The sequence below is a fragment of the Haliotis rufescens genome, unplaced genomic scaffold, assembly GCF_023055435.1.
Source record: "Haliotis rufescens isolate VD_foot unplaced genomic scaffold, xgHalRufe1.0.p SCAF_21, whole genome shotgun sequence".
Taxonomy (NCBI): domain Eukaryota; kingdom Metazoa; phylum Mollusca; class Gastropoda; order Lepetellida; family Haliotidae; genus Haliotis; species Haliotis rufescens.
The window spans coordinates 14,271,468-14,290,112 of NW_025963902.1; the positions used below are offsets into that span (position 1 = coordinate 14,271,468).

The window sequence follows — 18,645 nt, forward strand, 5'->3', positions numbered from 1 at the left end:
TATGGATGTGTGTGGTGGGTTGTGCATCCTCATGTGTTGTGTGATTGTTGTGTTGTGTGTGGTGTATTGTGTGGATGGTGTGTGATGTGCGGATGTGCGTTTGGATGATGTGTGTGTGGTTTGGTGTGTTTGTGTGTTATGTAGTGTTTTTGTGTGGTGTGTTTGGATGTGTGTTGTGTGTTCCATTGTGTGTTGTGTGTTCCATTGTGTGGTGAAGGTGTGGATTTGTGTTGTGATATTGGTTGTGTGTGTGAATGTGTTAGGTAATTGGATGAGTCTTAGTGTGGTATGCAGCTAACAAGTTGAGCAGTTTGACAGCAAGGTAGAATAGCTTGTGTCTCCCCATGGTAAGATTATACCTGCCTTTGCATCTCTAAGTAGGCAATAGGCAACTCAACACAATGAATATTGCTCTGGAATAGTGAAAGCACAGTCGGTTTATTTTGAATTGAATTTACAATGAGATATCAGTGGTACATTTTTCAGAAACATCAAAGTTTACAGATCAAGAATTTTCACAGGGCAATCAACATTATGACAAATGATTTTGTGTGCGCACAAAACGTTAGATGAGGCACAGCTTGTCAATAGCCAATCAAGACTGTCACTGATGCAGCAATGTGGAACTGGGGCTATTAATCTGTGCTGGTCTGTAATTTAGACTGACAGCATGTCATCAACAGGGTTCGAGAATGTGAGGCATGTCTTGTGGGGGATAAGTGTCCCGTGTCCCAGTTACCTGCTACTTTGGGGGGGAGGGGGAGGGGGGGGGGGGGGGGGGGGGGGGAATTGAAGAGATAAAATCAGGAGGAATACCATGGAATAACCAAATGAGACAAAATCATGAAATGTCGATGGGGCAGATGGTAGCTGCAAGGGGGGTATGGAGAGATTGAGGGGTATGGAGGGATTTAGGGGCTCAAATGGTTGACAAGACAAAACAGTTTAAATTGACAAAGCAACATATGGAGTCTGTTAGAAAACTTGGATATTACAGAAGCAGATGTGATTCTGAACGAATCTGGTCCTACCAGTTCAGTCAGCTCATGAACTCAGTTCAGCGACTCGGTAACAGGAGGGCGACTTGGTATCAGTTCAGTGGCTCGGTTACAGGAGGGCGACTTGGTATCAGTTCAGCGACTCGGTAACAGGAGGGTGACTTGGTATCAGTTCAGTGACTTGGTTACAAGAGGGCGACTTGGTATCAGTTCAGCGACTAGGTTACATGAGGGCGACTTGGTATCAGTTCAGTGGCTCGGTTACAGGTCTCCGACTTGGTATCAGTTCAGTGACTTGGTATCAGCTCAATGACTGTATCAGTTCAGTGGCTCGGTTACAGGATGGTGACTTGGTATCAGTTCAGTGGCTGGGTAACAGGACGGCGACTTGGTATCAGTTCTGTGACTCGGTTACAGGAGGGCGACTTGTTATCAGTTCAGCGACTAGGTTACATGAGGGTGACTTGGTATCAGTTCAGTGACTCAGTAACAGGACGGCGACTTGGTACCAGTTCAGTGACTTGGTATCAGCTCAATGACTGTATCAGTTCAGTGGCTTGGTTACAGGAGGGCGACTTGGTATCAGTTCAGTGACTCGGTTACAGGAGGGTGACTTGGTATCAGTTCAGTGGCTCGGTAACAGGGCGGCGATTTGGTATCAGTTCAGCGACTCGGTAACAGGGCGGCGACTTGGTATCAGTTCAGTGGCTCGGTTACAGGAGGGCGACTTGGTATCAGTTCAGTGGCTCGGTAACAGGGCGGCGACTTGGTATCAGTTCAGCGACTCGGTAACAGGGCGGCGACTTGGTATCAGTTCAGTGACTCGGTTACAGGAGGGCGACTTGGTATCAGTTCAGTGACTCTGTTACAGGAGGGCGACTTGGTATCAGTTCAGTGGCTCGGTTACAGGAGGGCGACTTGGTATCAGTTCTGTGGCTCGGTTACAGGAGGGGGACTTGGTATCAGTTCAGTGGCTCGGTTACAGGAGGGCGACTTGGTATCAGTTCAGTGGCTCGGTAACAGGGCGGCGATTTGGTATCAGTTCAGCGACTCGGTAACAGGGCGGCGACTTGGTATCAGTTCAGTGGCTCGGTTACAGGAGGGCGACTTGGTATCAGTTCAGTGGCTCGGTAACAGGGCGGCGACTTGGTATCAGTTCAGCGACTCGGTAACAGGGCGGCGACTTGGTATCAGTTCAGTGACTCGGTTACAGGAGGGCGACTTGGTATCAGTTCAGTGACTCTGTTACAGGAGGGCGACTTGGTATCAGTTCAGTGGCTCGGTTACAGGAGGGCGACTTGGTATCAGTTCTGTGGCTCGGTTACAGGAGGGGGACTTGGTATCAGTTCAGTGGCTCGGTTACAGGAGGGCGACTTGGTATCAGTTCAGTGGCTCGGTTACAGGAGGGGGACTTGGTAAACATGTTGACTTCCGATGCCCTGGATACTAAACTACATGTCATCTCATCTGGTGTAGCCTCTAACATACATACTGCATTCCTCACAACTGGTTAGCTTAATTATATACTGACTGATGACAACTGCTGATAGTGCAGATGCAACTTTGATATTTGAAGATAAGGCTTGGTTGTAGCTTAAAGATGGCAAATTTAAGGGATTGGGCTTCTATTTGGGAACTTGTAAATACTTGTGAAATTCTTTATGTCCATGGGAAATGCCAAGTAAATAATGAAGAAATACTTGTGCCTTTTCTTATCAAAAGTGTTGATAAAATAATTACAGTATCTCGCTCACCACTGTATATCAGCAGGTATTTAAAGCTTCCTGAAGTTTGCCGTGTCTGATTTCAAATTGGCAGACATGTTAGTGCAGGTTGAGGAAATGTGGCATTCTTTCAAGGACTTTTGGCACTAGAGTTAATGATCTGTTTTGGAAGTTTGAAATAGCTGGTGTTTATTTATGTTATAGCGATACAACATCTGGTAAAAAACCCACAGAATTATCCTATAGTGTAGTGCAACTCCAGTATAGTATGGAGCAGAGTACAGCGCATTTGAAAATATTGTTCTGTTGTTAGTGTATGAGATATGGTCATGTTTTGACTCTATGGCTGTAGAAAAATACTTGTGAGAATACCTGAAGTTGCAAGGCAGCTTTGGTCGTTATCCCAAAGAAGAGCCAATCTTCTTGTAGTGTAGGGATTCCAAACTAGGCCCCCAATAAGCCATGCTTGTCTCCATGTAGGGATTAATTCTCAGAATAGGCCCCCAGTACCTCCTGTTGGGTTTCCAAGAAAGTACAGTTCCCAGTATCCCATGCTTGTCCCCATGTTGAGATTCAGGGCAGAATAGGCCCCGAATACCCCATGCTTGTCTCCATGTGGGGATTCCAGGGCAGAATAGGTCCCCAGTACCTTATGCTTGTCTCTATGTGGGGATTCCAGGGCAGAATAGGCCCCCAGTACCCCATGCTTGTCTCCATGATGCCATTCCAGGGCAGAATAGGCCCCCAGTGCCCCATGCTTGTCTCCATGTTGCCATTCCAGGGCAGAATAGGCCCCAAGTACCTCCTGTTGGGATTCCAAGACAGTACAGGTCACTTGTATCCAATGCTTCTCTTCAGAGTAATATCAGCAGTGTTAACTGCAATTATGTATTGTTTGTATCTGTGGAAGATAGTGAAGTCTTGAAGTTCTTGGGACCTCTAGGGACCAGTATATAACTGTATTGCTGATATGAAGGGCTCTAAAGGGTCATGTGGGCGATAGGGTAGCCCAGTGGGTAAAGTGTTCACTCATCATGCCAAATGTCTGTGTTTGGTTCCCCACTAGGGTACAATGAGTGAAGAGAAATTCTGGTGTTCTCCTCTGTGACATTGCTGGAATATTGCCCAAACTGTCATAGGACCATACTCCTTTACTTTCTAACTGAAGGGTATAACTGAAGGGTGTAACTGAAGGGTATAATGACTGAAGGGTATAACTGAAGGGTGTAACTGAAGGGTATAACTGAAGGGTGTAACTGAAGGGTATAACTGAAGGGTGTAACTGAAGGGTATAACTGAAGGGTGTAACTGAAGGGTATAACTGAAGGGTGTAACTGAAGGGTGTAACTGAAGGGTGTAACTGAAGGGTATAACTGAAGGGTATAACTGAAGGGTATAAAGTAACATCTTAGGATGATGCTGGTCTGGATTTATCTTTTTCAGAGTATTTAACTCTTCTTAAGATAGGTATTTGAAGATTTTACTTATTTTTCCTATTCAAATTTCAGGTATAGTCCGGGGCGTGGACATATCTTTCAATGACCCGAAAGATGGCTTCTTCCTCAAGTCAACGTATCAGAAGCTCCGGACGAAGGATCCGCGGGTGACGGAAAAGGAGGCGTTTATCGTGACTCATCCTTCAGAGCTATACAAGCTCCGGGTCCACCATGGACCATTCGAGGTGTACCAGTCTGTACCGGACGCACTGCTGGAAGAAGCCCGGAGCGAGGGCGAGAACCTCAACCTCATGCACAGACAGATCTTGTACAACACTGACATGAGTGCACATATTGTCACAGACAGACTCACACCCAAATGGTCACTTTTACAGGTACTGGTGCATGCACAGCCTTTTGGTAGTCGGAAAGCTGACGGAATGTACAATGTTTATGGGTATGATCAGCAATGGTGTGGTCAGATGTTTGTGGAGCATCAGCACCAACAGCTGTCAGCAGTGTGCGTTCTCAGTGAGAGGGACAGTGTGTGTGTGATGGGCATTGAGCTTCCGTCGGATTGGTGGCACCATAATGACACTGATGTGTCTGTGTATTACCACGTCTCCCGAGTCGGCGCCAACCATGAATGTGCCAGTGCATCCAACTCCATCGTACCAGGACGCTCCATGTCGGGCAATACCGATCAGAAAAAGACCTTCATTGCAACGATTCGTTTGGCAGAAAAGGAATACAACTACGAAATACGAAAGGATCAGAATCTTATATTTCACGTACCAACACAGGATTTCTTTCCAGCGGCCAAGTTTGATGTTCCCGTGTACCTGGATACCGGCTCAAAACTTCAAGTGATTGTCATCAAGTAAGTAAAACAAGGGTTCCCCTTCACAAGGCTGGCTATCAACGCCCTGAAGATCTGGGCTATGATTGGTCTGTAGCAACCAATGCTTGTCTTTTAAGAGGCGACTATGGGATCACAAGGCTATCAACGCCCTGAAGATCTGGGCTATGATTGGTCTGTAGCAACCAATGCTTGTCTTTTAAGAGGCGACTATGGGATCACAAGGCTATCAACGCCCTGAAGATCTGGGCTATGATTGGTCTGTAGCAACCAATGCTTGTCTTTTAAGAGGCGACTATGGGATCACAAGGCTATCAACGCCCTGAAGATCTGGGCTATGACTGGTCTGTAGCAACCAATGCTTGTCTTTTATGAGGCGACTATGGGATCAGTCAATCAGGCTCGCTGACTTGGTCGATGCATGTCATTGTGACCCAATTGCGGAGATCGATGCTCATGATGTCAATCACTGGATTGTCTGGTCCAGATTAAGTTATTTACAGACTGACGTCGTATAGCTGGAATATTGCTGCCATTATTTCCATATGACTATTTTAATGACTTTAGAACATATGACATATCTGCATAGATTAGAAAAAAATCTCTAAGAAGACTTATCAATGAATAAGTTTATTAAGGAAATTTGCTAATTTCAGTGGAATAGTTGCAGCAAAAGTGAAGCAATCGCCATGAAAATCAAATATGCTACTCAACATACTATGTTTTGCTCTGGTTTGGGTCTTTGCCTATGCTTTCAGTGTTAGATAGTGTTTTCTCATTCACACTTTTGTAAGTGATTGTAAGTAAGTGTGAGAGTCAAGGGGTAATCTTTAAAGGTAAGAATTTTGAGGATCTCTACATTCAAATACTATAGGAGCACACCTCAAAGATCCCACCTTAAGTTGGAACACTGCTTGTGAAGGAATTCATTGTTATGGCATGTGTGTGTCTTGGCATTACGGGGTAGACATCATTGGTCATATCCAACTAGTGGTTACCGTATTCGACGTAATAAGCGCCCAGGGCGCTCTCAAAATTAGCAATAGGGGGCTCTTATTAGAATATTATTTTGGTGGAAAAAACAGAGTTGAAAGATAAATTTTGTGGTTTAAGCTGACAACCTGAAATGTTTATGTACGACAGATATATTTTTCCAGAATTATATTGCCCATAATTAAGGGTGCATATAACACACGAGTGTGTATCATACGCGAATAAATAAGTCTTGTGTACATTGATCAGTTGGAAGGGGTGCTAATTGGGATTGTTCACTTGCCAATATATTAGCAAATATTGCCCTGGGAGCTTATTACGTTGAATACGGTATGTCAAATATCTAGAGTTCAGGATGAAACAACTAGTCTTGAACAAATGGGCTAGTGGCTGTGTCTATCTCTGTATCATTGCATCATTGTATCACGATGTCACTCTCGACCAAAGATGTGGCGAAAGAAGGTACATGATACTGACCGTTAATTCAAACATAATTCAAAGCCTTTAAGAAAGTCCCTGTGTCAGGAAATAAGAACCTTCTTAAAAAGTTAATTTGTATGTTATCGCGTGATGAAAACATGCTTTTGAAATTACATTTAAATGTCTATTTTCAGTGCAGTCATTAACTCCATGATGAGATCTTATCTTACAGAAGTGGCTCAATGTAATTGAAAAGTCAGCAGTTTGTGCTCAGTATTCAATAGCAGTGTTGTGAAAGTGGGCTTGTCAAGATGGTTGACATGAAAATTGAAGCAGTTATCTTTGATGGTTATGCTGTAAGATAAATGAGGGGCAAATTGACCATGTTCGTGTGGGATAATAATGATTGGTTGTAATTGAGCCAATTTCAGTATGTCTGCAGTGTATTGGCGGAGACCTTTTTGTTAGGCCATTCTTCTAGAAAGTGATCCAGTGTTGGAGATAAGCCTGGGAAAGGTTATGCAAACCAAGTTGTTCTGTGAATATGGAGGCATGTGTTTATCAAACGATTTCCCATCTCACTTCAAACACGGCCAGTGCTATCAACAACCGTCTCCCCGCAATACTGTCAAAAAAACAAACCAATTTACAAACCGTATAAAAAAATACCCAGTCTCGCAAACCTTAGAAATATAACTCCTAGTTGGACAATACCGGCTGTACCTGAGACTTGAGGTATATGAGGTCTTATACCCCGGGCTTTGAAGACAAACTACAATTACTGACGGCAAGCTTTTGGGCAAATCCTGTAGGTTTAGAGCACTGGGAAGAGTGGGGCCTACAATGGCTGGGGTTAGCTGTTGTTTACTGTATGTGATCTCCGTCTGATAGGTAAGACAAGCGAACCCTCGAAGCAGACGACTGGAGTTAGTTAATGGCTGTTCCATGCTGAAGTTCAGTTGGGTAGGATAAACCACGAGCGGAGTGTAAACAGCTATCTTTTGATTGGGACAGTTTCTTGTATGGTTCCATTTGAGCCAGTTATTCATGTTTGTCAGATGCTGGTGTTGAATAACACCGCAGTAGGACATACCGAAATATTGCTATCAATCAATAATTCATAACCATGTGTCACGGCACTGTGTGACATTCTTGTGGGTTTTCAAGCAGACAGATTTTATCTCTGTGGTGAAAAAACTCATTTATTATTGTGAGTGAGTGAGTGAGTGAGTATGATTCTACACACCCTTGACTACCTGAAACATCAACAGGGAAAATAAGTACATCTTGAAATGCCGATCTTTGAAAAACATAAATACAGTAAGCTACAGTCATATCAAACTCAAAGGGAACCGAGCCAAGTCTTATGTTAATGTGTGGGAGTTACAGTAATCTTGGCGCTATGATCGCTTTGTTGAATGGGGCCCAGGCCATCTCCATCTTCACTTTATTTTGGTAACTTTGTTAGCTAGTTTATTACTTAATATTATTCGTTATTAGCTAGTTTATTACTTAATATTATTCGTTATTAGCTAGTTTATTACTTAATATTATTCATTATTAGCTATGTTTATTACAGTGAATTAGATGCCGCTTTTCATCATCTACTGATGTGCATGTTGAGCAGAGTCTTAACATGACAATGTCATAGAGGTGAAATGAGATATCGGTGCAATGGAAGTTTTCATGCGATGATACGATACATGATAGGTTTTTTTCGGTATCAATACAAGACAAGACACTTGCTAAAATACATTACTACTCATTTAATGACCCCTAAGCGTTTTTGAACCTGTCCTGAAATATTTATGGTCAAGAAATATCCACGCGATTTGCATAACATGATACGTATCGTATCATGACCTATCTAAGTGATACGTATCGTATCATGACCTTGCTGTATCGTTTCACCCCCTAAAATGTATGGGTAGAGTGTGTGTGGTAGGCATACATCAGTAGGGTTACAATGAGCCACCAGTAGTTCAGTGTGTGGTATGGGGTACTGTCATATCCCCCAGTTTGACTAAATGCCATGTGACATTTTGGAGAGGGATATGAAACAGATATGTGTAAACCCCTCAACCCTCCTGTCACTACACCTCACAATCGAGTAGTACATTCAAAAAACAATTACCGCTTTATTGACTCATGTGAAAAAAGAAAGAAACCAAGAATGTTTGGTGAGGAAAAAAATTGAAAATGATGATATAATATTTCCTGCTTTAGTGCCAGTGGATTGCATGTATAGACAGGTATATGCGTCGGGGACGGTGTGAGGGTAGCATATCACTGGTGTAGTACCAGCTCTGCGGGACTACTTGATAGTGTTGAAGTAGCACCCGGACTGTCCTGGTAGTGAGGGCTTTGTTGACTCGTGAGTATAGGATGACAGTTTCGGAAAGTGCTGGGCAGGGCATGGTGTGAAGTGGAGTAGGAGGATTTGTGAGAGCTCTGGCGGGAGGGATCCAAGCTTATTGTGATGGTTCTTAAACCTTTCAGAATCTTAAAAAGAACATAGCTGTTCTGGGGTTTGTTTGTAGGACTGGGAGTTTGGGAACTTGTTATAATGGTTCTTAAATCTTTCAGAATCTTAAAAAGAATATGGTTGTTCTGGGGTATGTTTGTAGGACTCGAAGCTGTGGGAGCATGTTCTAATGGTTCCTTAAACCTTTCTGAATCCTAAAAAGAATATGGTCATTCTGGGGTATGTTTGTAGGACTCGGAGCTGTGGGAGCTTGTTATAATAGTTCCCTAAATCTTTCAGAATCTTAGAAAGATTATGGTCATTCTGGGGTATGTTTGTAGGACTCGGAGCTGTAGGAGCTTGTTATAATAGTTCCCTAAATCTTTCAGAACCTTAAAAAGAATATGGTTGGCCTGGGGTATGTTTGTAGGACTTGGAGTTGTGGGAGCATGTTCTAATGGTTCCTTAAACCTTTCAGAATCCTAAAAAGAATATGGTTGATCTGGAGTATGTTTGTAGGACTCAAAGCTATGGGAGCTTGTTGTAATAGTTCCTTAAATCTTTCAGAATCCTAAAAAGAATATGGTTGTTCTGGGGTATGTTTGTAGGACTGGGAGCTATGGGAGCTTGTTGTAATAGTTCCTTAAATCTTTCAGAATCCGAAAAAGAACATGGTTGTTCTGGGGTATGTTTCTGGGACTCAATGGGAAGCTTTTTGTTATGGTTCCTGCAGCCTTTCAGAATCTTAATAAGGCTTTTTGGCTTGTCAGCACCATACCTGTACCCATAGACCCTGCATCAACCACTGGTTCATAGCATGAGCAACAATTTGTCACAACATTAGACCAAGTCTCTCATTGTAACTGCCCTTTTCACGTTTTGGTTGGTTTTATCCTGAACTTTGGATTTGAGGGATATTCTTGAAGTACCTGAGAATAATAACAGAGTTTGTATGTGAGAATCATAAAGGAGTCTATTACCATATTCCCTTATACCACCCCGACTCTCCAAACTTGCCAGATCAGATCAGTCTTTAAGTAATCTTAATAAGCTCCCATGTATAAAACCAAACAATTAACTTGATAATACAACATTTTAAGCAGATATTACACTTATTTTCACACAAATCAGCAATGCAAAAGGGATGTATAATAGCCTTGTAACTGTTATTGACAAGGTTATAATCACCTGGACAGAGCCATAACATTAGTTATTACTACATGACATGAATGGGGAATTTGTAATTCCAATTGGGGAGGGGCGGTTGGGTAGCCTAGTGGTTTAAGCGTTTGCTCGTCACGCTGAAGACCCGGGTTCGATTCCCTACATGGGTACAATGTGTGAAGCCCATTTCTGGTGTCCCCCGCTGTAATATTGCAGGAATATTGCTAAAAGCGGCGTAAAACCATACTCACTCACTCACTCACTCCAATTTACTGACACTTGCTGCAGACTTGGTGCCGAAATATCCCGCCTTGGAGCCGTTTTAGATAACCCCTGAGGGTGGATGGCAAAGTTTTTATATATTATTACATACATTTTAGTTGGAAAAGACAGTTGAAGCTGTGCTTGTCATGTAAGTTATATTAATGACAATAAAATGTCAGGGTCACAACAAAGATAGAGTGTTGGTCAAACAAGTTTCCTTGTATGGGAGTATTAGCATGACAGGGGTTGTAATTTACACCGCACCCATGACCTGAGTGAAAGATACAGTAGTGTTTCGCCATTATTCAGGTTGCTAGAGGTAACCTCATCCACTCTTGAAGGATTGTCTGTCAAGGGAGCACGAAAAAATATGACAGGGTTAATGCAGCTACGTGTAACAATATAGCTGAACACCATCTTTTTTGAATCTAGGTCACCATACTCTTGAATTCACACTGAATCAACGTGAATTTAACGCTCAACATCTCCCATGAGGCAATCAAATTCTGAAACTTTAGAAAATTCTGTCATTTCATTTTGTACTTTATCAACACAAGTGCAAATTTGTAGTCTGTAGAGATACGTTTGGTGCGAACAACAGCCTATGTGCCACCTCACTGACCACTGTGTTCATCCATCTGTGAAAGCAAGACCGCTGGCAAAGTAGTTCCACAGCATGATTTATTCCAAACTCGTGGGTATTTTGTCCCGGAGGCAAATGGGAAGATTTTATCGCTGGCAAAAATTGTGGGCATAAAGAATGTTGTCCTATCACATGTTGTTTAGTGTTGGAAGTCTGGAGTGGTGAAATTGGAATGATAATATGTTCGACTTGACTTCCATTAGAGCTATACACCATCTGATGGTTATTAAACAGAGAAATCCTCTTAAGGACTCAAACTTAAACTGTTGCCATGGAAACTTCATATTTACACTTTCACAAATGACTTAATCAAATCATCCTCATGTTGCTTGATCCCTGGGCAGGCTGGAAAGTTGAGATGGTAACATTTGGGATGTTTGTAAACACTAAAGGGACTAGGCTGGGAGTATGCCGTCCAATTTCCATCTAGGTCCTCACATTACCTTGTGTGACAGGAGACATTGTCCTATTTCCATCTAGATCCTGACATTACCTTGTGTGACAGGAGACATCGTCCAATTTCCATCTAGGTCCTGACATTACCTTGTGTGACAGGAGACATCGTCCTATTTCCATCTAGATCCTGACATTACCTTGTGTGATAGGAGACATCGTCCTATTTCCATCTAGATCCTGACATTACCTTGTGTGATAGGAGACATCGTCCTTTTTCCATCTAGGTCCTCACATTACCTTGTGTGACAGGAGACATCGTCCTATTTCCATCTAGGTCCTGACATTACCTTGTGTGACAGGAGACATCGTCCAATTTCCATCTAGGTCCTGACATTACCTTGTGTGATAGGAGACATCGTCCTATTTCCATCTAGGTCCTGACATTACCTTGTGTGACAGTAGACATCGTCCAATTTCCATCTAGGTCCTGACATTACCTTGTGTGACAGGAGACATCGTCCTATTTCCATCTAGGTCCTGACATTACCTTGTGTGACAGGAGACATCGTCCAATTTCCATCTAGGTCCTGACATTACCTTGTGTGACAGGAGACATCGTCCGATTTCCATCTAGGTCCTGACATTACCTTGTGTGACAGGAGAGATCCTCCTATTTCCATCTAGGTCCTGACATTACCTTGTGTGACAGGAGACATCGTCCAATTTCCATCTAGATCCTGACATTACCTTGTGTGACAGGAGACATCGTCCAATTTCCATCTAGGTCTTGACATTACCTTGTGTGACTGGAGACATCATTTTTGTGTAATTTGGGTAAACAATTCTGTTGATTAGCATACAAATACTGTGGGACCCGTGAAGATCTGGGTTAGAATAGGTCCTCAGCAAGCCATGCTTGCCGTAAGAGGCATCTATGCTTGTCTTAAGAGGTGACTAACGGGATCTGGTGGTCAGGCTTGCTGACTTGGTTAATGCATGTCATCGTATTCCATTTGCATGGATCGATGCTCATTATGTCGATCACTGGATTGTCAGGTCAAAACTCAATTATTTACGGACCGCCATCATGGGCGTTAATCAACAGGCAAACAAATAAACAAAAAACAAATACAGTGGTGTTTGAACCACATGAATCAAACTTGCTGGGAGTTAAGCCACCCTTAGCAATAGTCCTTGATGAATGTTTAACCTTGGAGAACAACTATAGAGTGAGTGAGTGGGCTTATGTCACGGCGTGTCAGTTTGTTTTGGGAGGAAAGCCTGAAGTGATGCAGGTCTTAGATGTTTACCACTTTGGTGAAACCAACGGGCCTGGGTATAGTGCTGAGAAGCCTAGAAACATAATCAGGGTGAATAGTACATGACCCCCCCACAAGCTTCACCTCTATGTCTCTGGTGCCCGTTTCAGTCAAGGTCAAGTTGTAAGTGAGTGAGTGAGTGAGTTGGGGTTAATGCCGCTTTTAACATTATTCCAGTTATATCACGGTGTGTCAGCTTAATGTGGGAGGAAAGCTCGAAGTAATGCACGTCTCAGACGTTTACCACTTCGGTGAAACCCACGAACAGGGGTATGGTGCTGACAAACCTAGAAACATAATCAGGGCGAACCGGGATTCGAACCCACAATCATAGGTTTCTGGCGTGCCCAAGGGACGCAACTCTGCACAGCGAATTGCGGCGCCTTAGACGACTGGGCCACCCGTACCCTCGGTCAAGTTGTAATTTGTGCCATCTGTTACATGAGACTTGGTCAAGGCCAAACCAAACCTCCATGACTTCATTTCTTGTGTTGTTCCTGTTTCTCGAAGTAAGTGTTAACCTATTGTTTTCAGGGTGAAGGTGCGTAATGGGCTTCTGATTCGAGATGCAGTGGTGAGTGAGAACAGCCCATGGAGTATATATGTCGAGATCAGTGACAGACAGCGATCTGCCACAGTTACAGCCTTCGTCAAGGACACTGAAAAGCTCAGCCAGAGGTCAAGGTAAGACAAATATATTCATGCCACTTTGGTCACCTCTCTTCCAGTCCACGTTGCTGAAAGTTCAATGTTTCCTGCAGAGACATTGAGTAGTCTTGTGGTCCATGCAAAGGCTAGCCATGTAGAAGGGGTGGAGTAGCCTTGTGGTCCAAGCAAAGGCTAGCCATGTAGAAGGGGTGGAGTAGCCTTGTGGTCCGAGCAATGACTAGCCATGTAGAAAGGGTGGAGTAGCCTTGTGGTCCAAGCAATGACTAGCCATGTAGAAGGGGTGGAGTAGCCTTGTGGCCAAACAACAGCTAGCCATGTAGAAGGGGTGGAGTAGCCTTGTGGTCCGAGCAATGGCTAGCCATGTAGAAGGGGTGGAGTAGCCTTGTGGTCCGAGCAATGACTAGCCATGTAGAAGGGGTGGAGTAGCCTTGTGGTCCGAGCAATGACTAGCCATGTAGAAGGGGTGGAGTAGCCTTGTGGTCCGAGCAATGACTAGCCATGTAGAAGGGGTGGAGTAGCCTTGTGGTCCGAGCAATGACTAGCCATGTAGAAGGGGTGGAGTAGCCTTGTGGCCAAGCAATGGCTAGCCATGTGGAAGGGGTGGAGTAGCCTTGTGGCCAAGCAATGACTAGCCATGTAGAAGGGGTGGAGTAGCCTTGTGGCCAAGCAATGGCTAGCCATGTAGAAGGGATGGAGTAGCCTTGTGGCCAAGCAACGGCTAGCCATGTGGAAGGGGTGGAGTAGCCTTGTGGCCAAGCAACGGCTAGCCATGTGGAAGGGGTGGAGTAGCCTTGTGGCCAAGCAATGACTAGCCATGTGGAAGGGGTGGAGTAGCCTTGTGGCCAAGCAACGGCTAGCCATGTGGAAGGGGTGGAGTAGCCTTGTGGCCAAGCAACGGCTAGCCATGTAGAAGGGGTGGAGTAGCCTTGTGGCCAAGCAACGGCTAGCCATGTGGAAGGGGTGGAGTAGCCTTGTGGCCAAGCAACGGCTAGCCATGTGGAAGGGGTGGAGTAGCCTTGTGGTCCGAGCAACGGCTAGCCATGTAGAAGGGGTGGAGTAGCCTTGTGGTCCGAGCAATGACTAGCCATGTAGAAGGGGTGGAGTAGCCTTGTGGTCCGAGCAATGACTAGCCATGTAGAAGGGGTGGAGTAGCCTTGTGGCCAAGCAATGACTAGCCATGTAGAAGGGGTGGAGTAGCCTTGTGGTCCAAGCAACGGCTAGCCATGTAGAAGGTGGAGTAGCCTTGTGGCCAAGCAATGACTAGCCATGTAGAAGGGGTGGAGTAGCCTTGTGGTCCGAGCAATGGCTAGCCATGTAGAAGGGGTGGAGTAGCCTTGTGGTCCGAGCAATGACTAGCCATGTAGAAGGGGTGGAGTAGCCTTGTGGTCCAAGCAATGACTAGCCATGTAGAAGGGGTGGAGTAGCCTTGTGGTCCAAGCAACGGCTAGCCATGTAGAAGGTGGAGTAGCCTTGTGGCCAAGCAATGGCTAGTCATGTAGAAGGTGGAGTAGCCTTGTGGTCCAAGCAATGACTTGCCATGTAGAAGGGGTGGAGTAGCCTTGTGGTCCGAGCAATGACTAGCCATGTAGAAGGGGTGGAGTAGCTTTGTGGTCCGAGCAATGACTAGCCATGTAGAAGGGGTGGAGTAGCCTTGTGGCCAAGCAACGGCTAGCCATGTAGAAGGTGGAGTAGCCTTGTGGCCAAGCAATGGCTAGCCATGTAGAAGGGTTGGAATAGCCTTGTGGCCAAGCAACGGCTAGCCATGTAGAAGGTGGAGTAGCCTTGTGGCCAAGCAATGACTTGCCATGTAGAAGGGGTGGAGCAGCCTTGTGGTCCGAGCAACGGCTAGCCATGTAGAAGGGGTGGAGTAGCCTTGTGGTCCGAGCAACGGCTAGCCATGTAGAAGGTGGAGTAGCCTTGTGGCCAAGCAATGACTTGCCATGTAGAAGGGGTGGAGCAGCCTTGTGGCCAAGCAATGGCTAGCCATGTAGAAGGGGTGGAGTAGCCTTGTGGCCAAGCAATGACTTGCCATGTAGAAGGGGTGGAGTAGCCTTGTGGCCAAGCAATGGCTAGCCATGTAGAAGGTGTGGAGTAGCTTTGTGGCCAAGCAATGGCTAGCCATGTAGAAGGGGTGGAGTAGCCTTGTGGCCAAGCAATGGCTAGCCATGTAGAAGGGGTGGAGTAGCCTTGTGGCCAAGCAATGGCTAGCCATGTAGAAGGGGTGGAGTAGCCTTGTGGCCAAGCAATGACTAGCCATGTAGAAGGGGTGGAGTAGCCTTGTGGCCAAGCAATGGCTGTGCTAGGTTTGATACCCCAAATATAATGTATAAAGCCCATTCTTGGTGTTGCCGCTGTTACATGAAGGGAACAGCATCAGTGGATGTGGAAAATGCACTCATTTGTTTCTTGCAGACCAGACTGCATCCTGTTCATTGTTGCATTGTACGAGGCTGCGAAACAGGGAGTTGCATGGAAGCATAACACCCAACTCTCTCACTCATGAAAGTCTGTGACTAGAATAGGTTATGATACTGAGCCAGATGTTAGATTCTCCAGATGAGAAGCTCAAGAACAACACCGCATGTACAGCCTTTCAAGGAAGCAAAAACATGGATAATGACCAACACTCATTCTATACATGTAGAATTCCTTTATCAAATCTTAGCAAAATACAACTGATGCTTAACACATGGACAGACAATTCCTTCATTTCTGACCAAAACCTGTCTTGGATCTGCAAGGAAATGTAAACATGGCAGAATTTTCGTTTTCTGATGCTTTACTAATGTACACATTCCATCAGAACACTGGCAACCAGCTGTTTTACTGGCGGACATATTGGCTGCCATCTTTCTTACCATCTTCCTTACCATCTCAAAGACATGTTTTCAATCACAACCCGGGGGAACTCTCTGTGTGAAGGATAATATGATATCAGGTTAAACTTGATTATGTAGTAAACATGAAACCAATATTTGTCTGGGGCAGGCCTGTTTTGCTTAATGCCACTTTACAGTACAACCTCCATGTGCTGGAAACTGACAGGCCTCACTTTGAAACTTAGCACTTCCTGGTGTAATTTTATCGCCATGGCACACCCATAGTGTCATGCATTTGGTTTGATGAATAGGCCAACTGTTGTTACAATGTCTTATTTTTTGCCAGTATATATTCTTGTTGATTGTGGATGATCCTAATTTATACAATGGAAAATTTTCCATTTGGTTTGATGAATAGACCAACTGTTGTTACAATGTCTTTATTTTTGCCATTATATATTCTTGTTGATTGTGGATGATCCTAAATTATACAATGGAAAATGTGAGTAAAAAGTAAAAAAGTAAAATGGTGTAAATATTATAATTTGCTTGAACATCATTTTGTTTCGATTTATGATAATCCTCTTTTATCAAATACTCTCCTGTACAATTTGATCCTAGAAAGTCATGAATCTTTGAAAGTCACACATCTCATTAAGTATTGTCAAATATTCATTTTTGACGCAGATATGCATTCTTCTAATATATGAAATACTATCTATGCTCTTCAAATCATGATCCGTTGAGGCAATTCATGACACCCATAACAAAAAAATTACCAAACACTATCAAATATACTACTCAAAAGAAGTTAAGGACCACCCGATTCATTCATACTACTATAGTTAATCGGTCATGGCAAAATATTCTTACTCATCAGTGTTTTGTCCAAGTGGCTTCAAACTGGCTCAGTGTTACCTACAGTAATGTGAAAGTTTCGGGTTGTCCTTAACTTGTTTTGAGTAGCATATGTAACCTGTGATGCTGAACTTGCTGACAAGGTAAAATTCAATGTAGATGTCTGGCGATAACTGAGAACACTGACTGGCGCAGTGCAATCGACTGTATCATGTATCGATATAATGCTGCTGCCTTCGCATTCAGTCTTTGATTGATAACATGTTGATTGAATACCTGTGTTTGATTGAAATGCACTGGAGAACAAAGGGGTCCACCTGTACCGTAACGAGTTTTCAGGTGCAACAACAATGGGTTCCAGCAGGCAAGGATTCTTTTCTAGTCGTCCATGTTTCATTGGGGCCATTCAATATGGCCGAAAACGAGATCCATTGTTGCTGCCTAACTTGGGACATGTTGTGATCAGTCAGCGGAATTAGAGACGAAAAAATTAGTAACAGTGTGTGCATTGAGTGAAAATCATTTTTGTATCTTTTCTTTGCCTTTACGAAAAGAATTGTTATTGTCAACATGTATTATTTTCATCATTCAGTTATGAATCCAACAGATTAGTAGTTAAAAGGCAGTGGACCAATTAGCATGAATTACGTCATTATGCAGTGGGTTAACTCTGGTCTGTTTTGTTCGGAAGATGAAGGACCCATAACAGCGTAATATTTGAATCATCTTTGGAGTGAGTGAGTGAGTGAGTTGGATTTAACGCTTTTAACAGTATTACAGTTATATCGCGGCGTGTCAGCTTCATGTGGGAGGAAAGCCCGAAGTGATGCAGATCTCGGACATTTACCACTTCGGTGAAACCCACGAGAACGTGTATCGTGCTGACAAACCTAGAAACATAATCGGGGCGAACCGGGATTCGAACCCACAATGATAGGTTTCAGGCATGCCCAAGGGACGCAATTCTGCACAGCAAATCGCGGCGCCTTAGACGACTGGGCCACCCGTGCCCCCAATCATCTTTGGAGTTTCCTGATGTTGATAAATGAGTGTGTTTTCACACATTGATATTAACTAGTTTTAAAATTGCTTTTTCTTTCTAATAAGACATTTTAAAAATATTTTTGTTGGTGTGCCCGTCGCCTTTGATACTGAAGATATATCTGTTTGTGGTGAAATTACATGAGAACACAAAGTTTTTCTGATTTTGTGATCCGCTACTGTGTATTGCAATTAATCATGAGTTTCATTTAAATCCAAAATGAGAATTCGGGGAAGAAATATTTTATATTAAAAAATATGTAAAAAATTTGCGAGGAATGTACCAGACAATTTTCTGCCTTCCTCGGGCAGGTGATGGAATTTGTGAAGTGATTGTCCCTGATACCGCAAGCATTGCTGGGGCAAGCATAGCAAATATTCTGGCGTATTACTGTGCTGGGAAGCATAGCAAATATTCTGGTGTATTATTGTGCTGGGAAGCATACCCTCCGGACCACTGGCTTCACCAGTACCCCAGCCAGATGCTGTGGACAATGCACACTGCACATTCTTGAAAACAGTCAAGAATTTCTTTCATGTAAAGCATTTTTGTAAAATCTTATTGTCTATGTTGTTTT

General features: G+C 43.8%; 1 protein-coding gene across 1 annotated transcript in view; it reads left to right on the forward strand.

Annotated features, from left to right (window-relative positions):
* Positions 1–18,645, forward strand: part of LOC124121320 (transmembrane protein 132E-like) — a 92,905-nt gene that overhangs the window by 26,509 nt on the left and 47,751 nt on the right. The window contains exons 2-3 of the mRNA XM_046484317.2: positions 4,231–5,038; positions 13,215–13,364. Coding sequence (XP_046340273.1) covers positions 4,231–5,038; positions 13,215–13,364 — 958 coding nt within the window. The remainder of the gene's footprint in view (positions 1–4,230; positions 5,039–13,214; positions 13,365–18,645) is intronic.